General features: G+C 35.2%; 1 protein-coding gene across 6 annotated transcripts in view; it reads right to left on the reverse strand.

Moving 5' to 3' along the window:
- The window catches only part of HEATR5A (HEAT repeat containing 5A), a 110626-nt gene that overhangs the window by 25056 nt on the left and 72734 nt on the right, over positions 1-12836 (reverse strand). For all 6 annotated transcript variants that reach the window (XM_029239658.1, XM_029239657.1, XM_029239653.1 and 3 more), the window contains 5 exons: positions 12647-12816; positions 6414-6552; positions 3725-3904; positions 1746-1985; positions 150-331 (listed from right to left, as the gene is read on the reverse strand). In XM_029239658.1, coding sequence (XP_029095491.1) covers positions 150-331; positions 1746-1985; positions 3725-3904; positions 6414-6552; positions 12647-12816 — 911 coding nt within the window. The remainder of the gene's footprint in view (positions 1-149; positions 332-1745; positions 1986-3724; positions 3905-6413; positions 6553-12646; positions 12817-12836) is intronic.

Consider the following 12836-nt stretch of genomic DNA (forward strand, 5'->3'; position numbering starts at 1 on the left):
TACATGAAGATTTCTTCTTTAAACATATACTGATTATACTGGTGATATATTAGCAGAGATACATACTCATTTACGTATTAAAAGGTGACATGCCAATTAGTTTCACAGACTTTTAATAATAATAAAATTCTCTAGTAGAAAGAGCTTACATTGGCTTGATACTGTTCCAGAATCACATGACCTGGAAACTCTGGTTCTGGAATAGTTGCAAATCGCCGAATAACAACTAACAGTGTTTCAAGGCCAGAAAGACGGAGCTGATCACTGTGATCTGTGGCAGCCATAAAAGCCATGCGAATTAAGTCAGCAAGATGTAGCACCAAAAAGTCATCTGCAATATTAAAAAAAATATCTTATTAAGAAAAAGAATACGCTGGAACTAAGATTTATGTTAAGTGATAATTTTTCCTCCTTTTAATTTCATAACCTAGACTTTCTTTTAAGTACTTTTGATTTGATTCACATTTTACTGTTTGTTAAATACAGACTTTAAAGCTGGCTTTACTGCACCTGTGCAAATACTCACATACAAACAACTATCCCAAAGCAAGTAATTATGCAGCTATTCAAAAACAAAGGCAGAATTAGCATCCTTTAAAAGAGTACTAATAGTACCTTCAATAAAAATTTTGTCCAGACTTTCTGACAAAAGTACATTAGAAGGTACTTAGGAGACTGGGTTTTGATGAATTAGGCAGTAATTTAATCATCCTCTTTACATCAAGTTGAGGCTAAAAGACAATGTCCCTTTAAAAAAAGTTTTATGTGGTTCTTTATATGGACTACATTACCTTACTCTTTTGCATGTCCTGCCACACACACAAGTGATAGGAGCATAAAAGTATTTCTAGCTGTGAAATTATAAATGATAATTCTTTTCATGCCTACAACATATCCTTTGGTATAATAATTCTACTGGGGAGAGACATAAGACAATCATTTAACACTGTTCCAACAATAAAATGTTTACAGGTACAACTAACCTTTACCTAAAAAATATGTGAGACTAATTCAAAGAAGTATACTAGTTATAGGTCACACTGAAGAAACCAACTCATCTTAGTAAGGGCCAATTACAGTTTTAATTGGGAGCACAGGAGTCAGTAAGCACCTATATCAGAATAGTGCTCATCACAAATAAGAGACTCAATAAATGCTTACTTGAAAAACAATTAAAATAGAAATACCTAATTCATACTCTCAGACTGACCATAACATCTTGCCTTATGATTCTTTTGTCAGGTAAAGAATATTTCCAAGGCACTGAGAAATGAGCATTGAGTCTTTGAACATACGTGCTTAAGTGATTTTAAAAAATTAGACATTAAGCCATAACCCACATGCATTTAGGTAAAAATAATAAAACTGAACAATAAAAGGTCGAAATGGTCTTAAACTCGGTTTACTTTACATTGAGATACATACATTGAGATACATTGAGATTACATATTTTCTAGGTAATATCCTTGAAACCAAAATAATCTATGAGCAAAACTGCTCTAAGTTACAATTCAGAAAATAAAATTTAGAAAATAAAATTTGGCAACTAGCTAATGTACATACTACTTTCCAAGAACATGACTATTCTCTATAAACTTAATATATCACATATGTCCACTAAAGAAAAGTGAATGTGAATTTAAGAAGTTTAATCATTAAAAATGTATTTGAACATTAAAAATATACTATAGGCAGACAGCATTTCAATGTATATCATTTGGTCTTTTCATTATTATGCCACTTACTTCTTGAATCCCTTTTTTTCATTTCTTGTGCTAAAGCGATGTCAAAATGTGCACTGTGTGCATTCTCACACTGGTTAATTATCCTGCAGACACATTCAGCAGCAAAGACTCTTGTAGCCCATCGCGGATTGGTAAAAGGATGAGGTCTGCCATCATTTCTGATGGTCAGAACTGAAGCATCATCCCCTTTATCTCCTTCCTCTTCTTGCATTGTATCCACACAAGTTACAGTTGTAAAATCTTTTATCAAGGGAGAATACACATAATCACAATCAGTTGGAAGATATATTTATAAAGGGACACAATGACTTCAAGTACAGACTAGAATTACTGTTGATCAAAATGACTACTAATAACAGTGGTATCTAAAGAAATGCTAAAAAAACTATTCTTAAAAAATGACAAAGTTGTTAAATTATATTTAAAGTGAAAACTGAACATGATACTAAAATAATTATCAATCCCTTGTATGTAGATGGATATACTTAAGGAAGCTCAGAATTCCCTAGTAGGGAGTGTGGTGGATAGAACTAGAGATGTTGTTTTAACACTGGGGCCTTGAATGAATTTAAGAAGGTTCCTGAACCCACTGAAAATGTCCAAAAATGTTTTTTTCAGTACAGACCCATTGCTGTAATTACAGTCTCAAATTGTCCTGATGGCCAGAGCCATTAAGCAGTAAATTATTTCCCCTTAATATTATACTAACTGCTAACTTATTAACTGTTTAACTCAACTTAAATTGGAACTTATGCTATAAAACAAACCAACTTGTTTTTCTTAAATTATCTTGTATGTCAACATTTTTTGAGTGTGATACAATAGATAGCAATGATGTTACAAATAAAGTTAAGGCGAACTCCTGTCTTAAAACTGAGAAGTAAAGACTGAAATGTGGGTTTTCCTAATAAGAAGGGATAGAGGCAAACTACAAAGGATAAAGAATAAATGGTGAAATAAAATTGAGCTATTAAAAATTTTTAAAAAGATAGTTAAGATACCAGAAAAGTATAATCAACCTATCTATGCACATATATTTTTTTCTTTTAAAGAAGTCCTTCTAGGTTCTTAAGTAGTGTGGATAGAGGAGAACATTGAAGAAGGAAACATGTAGAGCATAATGGTTGAAAGAGCAGGTATAAATCACTGGAAGAGTACCAAGAAGAACAGAGGCAGACAGAGAAGAATATTTTTAAAAATGCCAGAAATTTTATGGTACCTTTCTTCCTTTCACATAACTCAGAGACCAAAGCTACATTAAATTATAAGGCTTAAGTAACTGAGTTGAGAGCTACTGAAATATTATGAAAAATTAAGATTTTAAAGTCATGTAGGCTAAGGTTTGAATACATCTGTGTGTGTCTTTGGGAAAATTACTTAACCTTTCCAAGTCTTGTTTTCTCTCGTGTAAAATGGAATAATACTGCCTACTCATAGGATGGTTAAAGGATTAAATCATATAAAATATGTACAATACCTGGAACAGAATTGGTTTCTATCCTCTTTCTTCCTCATTTATTTTCTTAGTCCAGGATATAAATTTTAAAGACTCTAACACACTTTCTCACTAATAACACTATTAATATATTTTAAATTAACATTATTAAGAGTAGGGAAACTGGCTTGCTCAAAATGTCATAACTCTTGGTGAGTTTTCTACTAGTTGATTTGACGCAACACCTCAAATATTTCTCATATGTATGAAAATAAATGATGGGGGTGCTGTAAGTTAGGTCATCCCTTTTATAGCATAAAATAACAATTCTAATTTTTAGTTTGTTTTTCACAGGAAACTCATATAAGACAATTATAAGAAAAAAAAAAAGTAGGCTTTTAAGTGTTGGACTAGAATCTCCATTAAAAAAAACAAGCAATTATAACCCAAATATCCAGATTGATAAATTGTCACTAGCAAACAATTTTATATAATGCTCTTACTTTTAATTTTATTATGTTGGCTGGTAATCACCAATACTTACCAGCTGATGCAGCAAGTACATCTTTACAAAGCTTTAACCAAAAGGAGAGTTTATCCACTGCCATAGATGTGAGCATATGGTTTAATGTCTCTTTGATATCATGGCATAATCTCCCATCTGTCTCTTTGTCAAGTAAGGTCAATAAGGCCCCTTCAAGGCCCACTTCTCTGATGTTAGCATCTGACAAGAAGAAAATCGATGATCTAAGTAATACAGAAAACAAAACTGCCATATGAGAAGCACACACATTCAGTAGTTATTAAAATATTACATGCAAATATATTCTAAAGAACTAGTCCAAATATTGCACCTCAACCTACTGAGGTCTATTTTAGTTCACAATTCAAGTTTGGTAATTATTCACAACACTGCAAAGTTATTTTCTATGCAATGTCATTGAAAGATAAATCTTTATTAAGAGTTAACTAATATGTTTTCCTTAAATTAGGTAAACATTTAAACCCAATTAGCATTCAATACTTATAAAAATTTATATGATGTTTCTTGGTATGATTATTTTATCTTTTCTTTAAAGTTAATTCAAATAAATAATCATAATTAAGTTTTACTTATTCTGGTACAAAAGCTTTACATTTATTAACATGAGAGTAAAACTCAGACAGAAAACAACTATTGTATGGAGAACAGTGTTTAATTACTGCAACTAAACTACAGTGGATCTGAAGAAGACTACTGAATTAATATAAATTACTACACAATATTCTCACTGCAAAGTAATAAATCATCTCAAAAAAGAAATAAAAACCTTGATCTAGTGTCTATTTCCTCTAATTCTGAAAATGTCAAAAGAACATATACATTTTCTCTTGAAGATTTAACTCATTTGGCAATTATGAAAGCATTTAGTTATAAAGATTATGCTACTATTTTAAAAGAGGAGTTATCTTTTAAAGATCAGGAGGAGGAGGTAGGAATGTTTCTGATTAGGAGTCAGAACAGCCCAATGTAATGTGTGAGTCATGACTGGATCATAAATTTGGATGGGGGTGAGAGGGGTAGGAAAGAGTTTATAAAGGACTTTTTTTTTTTTTATAATGGGAAATTTGTGTGAGGACTGTACATTCTATGAAGCTACTAAATTAATGTTGATTTTACTAGGTATGGAAATAACATGTGGTCATGTAGGAGAATGTCCTTGAAAAATGCAAATAAGTATTTAGGGGTGAACCATCATGATGCCTGCAACCTGCTTTCAGATGGTTTGGCACGAGGTTTGTGTGTGTGTGTATATATACTGAGAGATATATAAAATGAGTATCATAAAGGTAGTAGGTGAATCTATGTGTTCACTGCACATTTCTTTCAACTTTTCCATGGGTTTGAGAAAGTACAAAACTTTTAAAAAGGAATTATGTAATGAGTTCTTTACTATAAATTTTTCTTTAATTTTATTTTTGGCTGTGTTGGGTCTTCATTGCTGAGCATGGGCTTTCTCTAGTTGCAGTGGCTTCTCTTGCTGCGGAGCACGGGCTCTCTGCATGCGGGCCTCAGTAACTGTGGCACGCGGGCTCAGTAGTTGTGGCTTTTGGGCTCTAGAGCGCAGGCTCAGTAGTTGTGGCTCATGGGCTTAGCTGCTCTGCAGCATGTGGGATCTTCCTGGACCGGGGCAGACGGGTTCTTAACCACTGCGCCACCAGGGAAGCCCCTTTACTATAATTTTAATCACACAGCTAATTCAATAATTATGTACCAGTACAGTTACATAATAAAATCCTAAAGCAACAAATACAGATAATTCCAGTGGTGAATATAAGTTAAAGGTCACTTTGGGGAGAATACCACACATTAACCATGTTCTGCAACCTGTCTGATGACTACTATAACAGTTCAGCAATGCTGATAAACTCAAGTCAGAGCAAAGGTTTTACTATAATAATAAAACTAATTTAAAGAGCACAGCATGACAGTAAAATATATTATAGATCTGAGAGCTTTAGATATTGGAAAGCTTTATGAAGTCTGAGACCTAGAAGTGTGACAGCACTTGGGAAACTATATACTTTTAACGTGTAAGATATTATCATTACTATTTTTATAGGCTGTTTGAATTTATATGCATGTTTGAGCTATTCACATAATTTTAAAATGAAGAGACATACTTAAAACAAATCTTACTGGCCAAGAAATCCTTTAATTCAGCTCTAAAATATAAAAAGGGTATAAAAATCCTTTAACTTGAAGCAGATTCATCTATGAGAAATTTTACTGAATGAGATTTAGGGGGAAGAAAGGCGTATATGATAAAATGACTTCAGCGCTAAATCCAGTTTCAATCCATTATTGTGAAAAAACTCGTTTGAAACCAATGGCTCTCAAACTTCAGTACCATTATCATTATTATAGAAAAATAAGTAAGAGATTGCTGGGCTCTACTGCCAGATTTCTGGCTTAGCAGATTTGGGATGGGGCCCAATAATCTGCATTTCTAACAAGTTCCAAGGTGAGGTGGATGTCGCTGCTGTAGGGGGCCTAAGACTGAGAACCATTATCTAAACCAGTAACATCACTGGGTGGAATGATAAATCATTGTTAGCAATTATCACTTGTAGCAGGTTTAAGACATTATATACTAACTTTTAAATTTTGTTTTAAAAACTCATGTTTATATGGAAGATTTAAGATTAAAACAGTCATCTGAGCTGGAGATAATACTGATAAAAAGAATTACCTGGAGTCAACTCTTCTCTGCTATCCTTAGCAAGCATAACAGCGTGTTCTGAAACCTCAGCTGCTTCTCTCTGAACAAGCTGACGTAAACAAGCCAGTACTGCTCGTCTCAGTAACAAATAGGGACTACAAAGATTCACCTGAAAAACACCATTTGGGAAGTAAAAGAGCTGAAATTCTTGGTGGCATTCAATACATCTAACAGATATTCACTGGGCCCCTCCTGATTGTGTCCAGCCCAGTGATGGGCTGGACACAATTTACTAAATACACAGAAACTTCAACTATCCTAGCACATATTTTTTATTATACAACTTAGAAACAGCTTAAGGAGTAATACATGTACTTATTAGGCAATATTCATAAACAAATCCAAGCAAAAGCCTCCTGACAATGTTAGAAGACATAAAATTTATATGAGTAAAACAGTTTTGAGAGACAAAAGAGATACAACTGAGAAAGAATTTATTTGCAGCTTATATATATGTGCTCATGGAACTATATTATGAATCTCTAAGTAGAAGTTTATACAAATCCATATAAGCACTGTAGCATACTGGTTAAAATGGAGGCTCTGGAGTCAAACTGTCTCAGTTTGAGTCCTAGATCCACGACTTACTAGCTGTGTGACCTTGGGCAAGTTATTTAACCTCTCTGTGTCTCAGTTTCCTCATTTGTTATATGGAGATAACACTACCCCCATCTCACAGGGCTGTTGTGAAGTCAACACAAAGAAACATGCAAAAGTGCTTAGCACAGTACCTGGCAAATAGCAAGCACTCGATAAATGTTAGTTATTATTAATGCAGCATCTATCAGTAGTAGTTTATTCAGATGCCATACATAGTAAGTAAATGCATTTTCAAATAAAGGCAGAAAGAGTCTTACTCAGAAAACATATTCACCAAAAATGCTCTCTAGAAACAACATTATAGATAGCAAATTTTATACGTGTATATCTACTTATATATGAATATACATATATGTACATAGATATGTAAGTGTCTTAGCAATAGAGAATATTTCTGCTCAGAATGATAGGCTCAATACATATTTTTACTGAGAAGTATTTAAACCATGTAAATCTCAATAGGTTGTGTCTACCTAGGGTAAATGATACAATTGGTGATATACCTTAAATGAGCGATTAAAACAAGTCAAAGGTTTCTGGATACCAATTCTTAATGATTTCATAAGTAGAATAAAGCCTAGAGATTTTGAAATTTATTTTGTCCTAACTATGAAAATAAAGACCAGTTTGGTGTGGCTTATGACAATAAATGTCTTATAATAGTGATTTTTCTGAGCAAAATTTTAGAAATAATGGCATAATTCATATATGTGCCTTTAGATCTGGTTTATGTGTCAAAGACAGGACTGAAGTAGGTGAGTCTGCTGAAAAGAGCAGAGGCAAAATTCTGAGGAAAAGAGTACGTAGTGGCAGCTGGTTTGTGATATATGATACATGCAAAGAGAGCTAAATCCTTAATTTTATCAGAAGATAAAAGGCAAGAAAAGTTTGTGAATATATTAGCAGTGAAACATACAGATGAGAACTGCTTTATAAATATGTTCTATTATACCCTCAAGCTATATCATGAACTCAAAAGTGGAAAGACAGGAATGCCATTCACAAAGTCTCAAGGTCATGTCATTCTAGTCATGTTTAAGAACTCTGCTGTTAGAAACTAGTATACAGGATAACAGAGAAGTTAAAATGTAAACGATTAGGTTAATTCATGCCCAAGATTACGGCTATATTTAACAACAATGACAAAAAAGCACTCTATTAAGACAATTTTAAAGAAAAGTTAATAAATCTACTAGTTACTTTAACTGGAGTTTTACAAGCATATAATACAAGGCAGGTGCAGCGTTTATTCAGGCTGGTCAAACAATCTTTTAGAAAAAGCATGCTCAAAAGTACTCTTTACTTGTTTGGTAGAAAAAATATTAAAAGGCCGTCACACAAAGCAAAATGGGACGCTTAATATTTCCATGTCATACTCCAGCATTTATATTGGGAAGAGGAATAGAGTGGATTAAGGCAAACAAATCAAGCAAGCAAAATACAGAAATTAAATCAAACTGTAATTACAATTCCTTTCTGAAATGAATACATTAAATCAAAATGATGCAAAATTAAGTGCAAGGAGTCAGTGCACCAGCTGGAGAAGGTTAGGGAGGATTTGTTTACATGGGTATTAAATAAACACCATGTAACATGCTATACACACTGGACTTTGCATTAATGGTTAGCTTAAACAAAGAGATGCAGAGGAAAACAAGAACATCTACAACCAAAAAAAAAAAAAACACAACACAAAGAAACAGCACTGCAAACCTCAAAAAAAGTTAGGAATCGAGGGTCAGGGACCTACCAACACAGAATTATCCAACAAGATCTCCTGCACAAAAACAAATGACAGACTGGTCATGACAAAACCAAAAGATAAATACTAGGATGACTTTGACAACAGTCAGCTAAGCATTAAAATGTAAATGTTAATAGAGCTATCATTCAAACTGGCTTAGCTTCAGCTTTAAAAAAGATGCCATAAATACTTCATTTTCCAACTTAAAATATGAGTTGAGGTAAGATTTTAAAAACAGTCAGCTCAAGATGTAAAGATATAAAAAATACAATAATTTCAAAATACACATTTGTGTAATTAGGTTTTCCTTTGGAATCTTTCATTAAGCCTCAGTAACAAAACCAGAACAAGTAGACATGAGTGTGAAAGGAGTGATCTGGATTACATTCACATGAACAGGTGTCCAGCAAGGGACCAAGTTAATGGTTTACCTCATCACAAGTTAATTATAGATTTCTTATTCTTGGAAGCCAAGTTTTAAAACTGTGAGTAGTCAGAATTGCAAGTGTAGCTAACGCCAAGTTCAGAATGGAAGTTAAATAGCATGCAGTTAGAAGAAAACCCTTTGCAGTAAGATTCCTTCCTAATGATTAAATGCATTCTGAATACTCAGGGAGTTTCAGTTAATATGAAAACACTTCATGCTAAATAATTAAGTTCTATGTAGAAAAGAAACCTGATCATAAAGTTGTTAATAGGAAAGCAAAAGCAATTTTTTAAAATAAATTTATTTATTTTATTTATTTATTTATTGCTGCGTTGGGTCTTGGTTGCTGCCCGCAACCTTCCTCTAGTTGTTGCAAGTGGGGGCTACTCTTCCCTGTGGTGCGCGGGCTTCTCATTGTGATGGCTTCTCTTGTTGCGGAGCACAGGCTCTAGGTGCGCGGGCTTCAGTAGTTGTGGCACAAGGGCTCAATGGTTGTGGCTTCCGGGCTCTAGAGCACAGGCTCAGTAGTTGTAGCACACGGGCCTAGTTGCTCCGCGGCATGTGGGATCTTCCAGGACCAGGGCTTAAACCCATGTCCCCTGCATTGGCAGGTGGATTCTCAACCACTGTGCCACCAGGGAAGCCCCAATCTTCTTACTACAGGGCATACTTTAAAATACAATAATAAATTTAGAATAAAAGCTTTACTAATCAAAATATTAAGATACAAAATTAACACAAGTTTTGATAACACAAAATTGCTAGTGATAGCAATTTTTTTTTTTTGCGGTATGCGGGCCTCTCACTGTCGTGGGTCTCTCCCGTTGCGGAGCACAGGCTCCGGACACGCAGCCTCAGCGGCCATGGCTCACGGGCCCAGCCGCTCCACGGCATGTGGGATCTTCCCGGACCGGGGCACGAACCCGTGTCCCCTGCATTGGCAGGCGGACTCTCAACCACTGTGCCACCAGGGAAGCCCGTGATAGCAATTTTTGAATTTAATTTCTGTATAAGAAAATCCATTTTATAGCTTAAGTATTATGAGTAACATGAATAAGACCTGTAATTGTTACTTCTGATTTTCTCAGTTGCTCTGAATGTACCTTAAAAAAAAGATCTGAGAACAGTCTCTGTTCTTCTTTGTATGTAACCTTCTCAGTCTGGTAAAAGAAAAGAGTACTGAATTTGATCAGATCTAATTCACAATGAATTAGTAGTTATTCTTGCTTTTTATTTCTCAATAAACTTTACTTAATAAATGAATTCATGTATCAGTTAAAGAAGAAATTTTAAAAGGGTATTAATGGAAGTTTTCTACTATGGTTCAAGAAGAAAAAATGGCAGTATTGTTTTTACTTATTTAGGCTATGTTGTGTCTTCGTTGCTATGCACGGGCTTTCTCTCTAGTTGTGGTGAGCGGGGGCTACTCTTCATCGCAGTGCATGAGCTTCTCATTGCAGTGGCTTCTCATTGCAGCGCACAGGCTCTAGGCGTGTGGGCTTCAGTAGTTGTGGCTTCCAGGCTCTAGAGCGCAGGCTCAGTAGTTGTGACGCACTGGCTTAGCTGCTCCGTGGCATGTGGGATCTTCCCGGACCAGGGCTCGAACCCGTGTCCCCTGCATTGGCAGGCGGATTCTTAACCAGTGCGCCACCAGGGAAGTCCCAGTGTTGTTATATTTAAATGGAGAGTAGAAAGTTAGATCGACTTGCAAAGTAGTGAGTATTTTTCAGTAATTGGTATTGGCAATTGTTCTTCAAATATAAAGAGCAATATTCCTGGGGAAAAGTTGCTGAATGATAAAGGTAAAATTCTTTTCCAGTAAGTGCTGTTTTCTCTAATACATGTTTAACCCAAACAGAAACCAAAGTTTCTATCAGAAATGTTAGTTACGTCCTCTCTTTAAGAGTCTTACATAATTATGACTATGAAAATCAATATGGAGATAAATACAATTCTATATTTAAGTTACATGTTAAGAAAATAAAAACAATTACAATTTACTGAGTGGTTATTAAGTGCCGAGGACAAGTGCATTTATAGACGGCATCTTGTGTAATCCTCGTGTTTTACAGACACGATAACTGAGGCTGAAGGAGGTTATGGGACGTCCCTAAGGCCACATAGCTAGGAGGGAGCAGAGCTAAGAGGGTCCATAACTACAAAGTCAATATGAAATAATGAAACGAGGACTGGACAAGGAGTTCAGAAACCTGGATTCTAGGCTTAGAGCTACTATTCCCTAGGTATGTTACCTTGGGCAAAATATTTCACTTTCTGGTCTTCAGTTTATATTTTTATTGAGAAGGTTGGTTTTACTGATTTTTGAGGTTCTTTCAAGGCCTGAAATGCATATTTTGTCTTAAGCTTGAAAATGAAAGGTCTGTCTAAAGTAATGATTCTCAACTGTCATGTTACTAAGGGGAGTGTGCTGTGAACATTACAGGGGCAGAAAAAGTAGAAAAGCAAAGGTGTCAAGTTTTTTGATTTTGTTTTTTTTTTTTAATTTTATTTATTTAATTTTGGCTGCATTGGGTGTTCGTTGCTGCGTGCGGGCTTTCTCTAGTTGCGGCGAGTGGGGGCTACTCTTCGTTGCGGTGCATGGGCTTCTCATGGCAGTGGCTTTTCTTATTGCAGACCACAGGCTCTAGGTGCATGGGCTTCAGTAGTTGTGGCACATGGGCTCAGTAGTTATGGCTCGCAGGCTCTAGAGTGCAGGCTCAGTAGTTGTGGTGCATGGGCTTAGTTGCTCTGTGGCATGTGGGAATCTTCCCGGACCAGGGCTCGAACCCGTGTCCCCTGCATTGGCAGGCGGATTCTTAACCACTGTGCCACCAGGGAAGTCCCCAGTGTCAAGTTTTAACTCCAAGTGTAACTCAACTTTTTCAGGCAAGTCCAGATAGAAACTGGTGATGCTCAAGGTAAATCTTAAAAACCACTAATGATTATGAACCATCTCATCAGAACTTTTTTACTGATCACCTTCACCTTTCTATATTCATTAGACACACTATTAGAACCCAGATATTGATGCATATGCTGGTAGAATATTAAGGAAAAATATTATTTGCCCATCTGGGATGAAAAGAACTTTATATGTAATAATTTGGGAAAGAGGAAGAAGAAGAAGTAGGAAAAAATAGATGTTACCACATAAATATTTCCAGGTCCTATAGCATTATATACTACCTGTGATATTAGCACTCAGTATGTCTTTACTGATTAACGAATCAATATTCCAAATACTAAGTTCAACATTAACGGAAAAAAAATGAATCAATATATGAGAGGTTTAAGATATGATTATATGAAGTTGCCCCCCACCACCCAAAAAAGACCAGAACTGAGGGAAAATAGCTATTGTACAGTCTAGAGAATAATTAAATTTAAATTTCCAATAATAGAAACTAAGAACATATACAATTTTATACTCACACAGAGGCAGCTGACCAGGCTAGACAAGTTGACATGTCGTGGAGCAAACATGTGAAGCTGCTGAAGGCATGAGATGGCCTGAGCTTGGACAAGGCAGTCTGGGTTATCTTGCATCACTGCACAACCCAACAGACAGGAAGTCCTTAGGGTAGAAACGGAAGTACTGTTACCTAAAATGAAAGCAGAAAAC

This window comes from Monodon monoceros, unplaced genomic scaffold (genome assembly GCF_005190385.1).
Source record: "Monodon monoceros isolate NGI ecotype Baffin Bay Population unplaced genomic scaffold, NGI_Narwhal_1 Super_Scaffold_21, whole genome shotgun sequence".
Lineage (NCBI taxonomy): Eukaryota > Metazoa > Chordata > Mammalia > Artiodactyla > Monodontidae > Monodon > Monodon monoceros.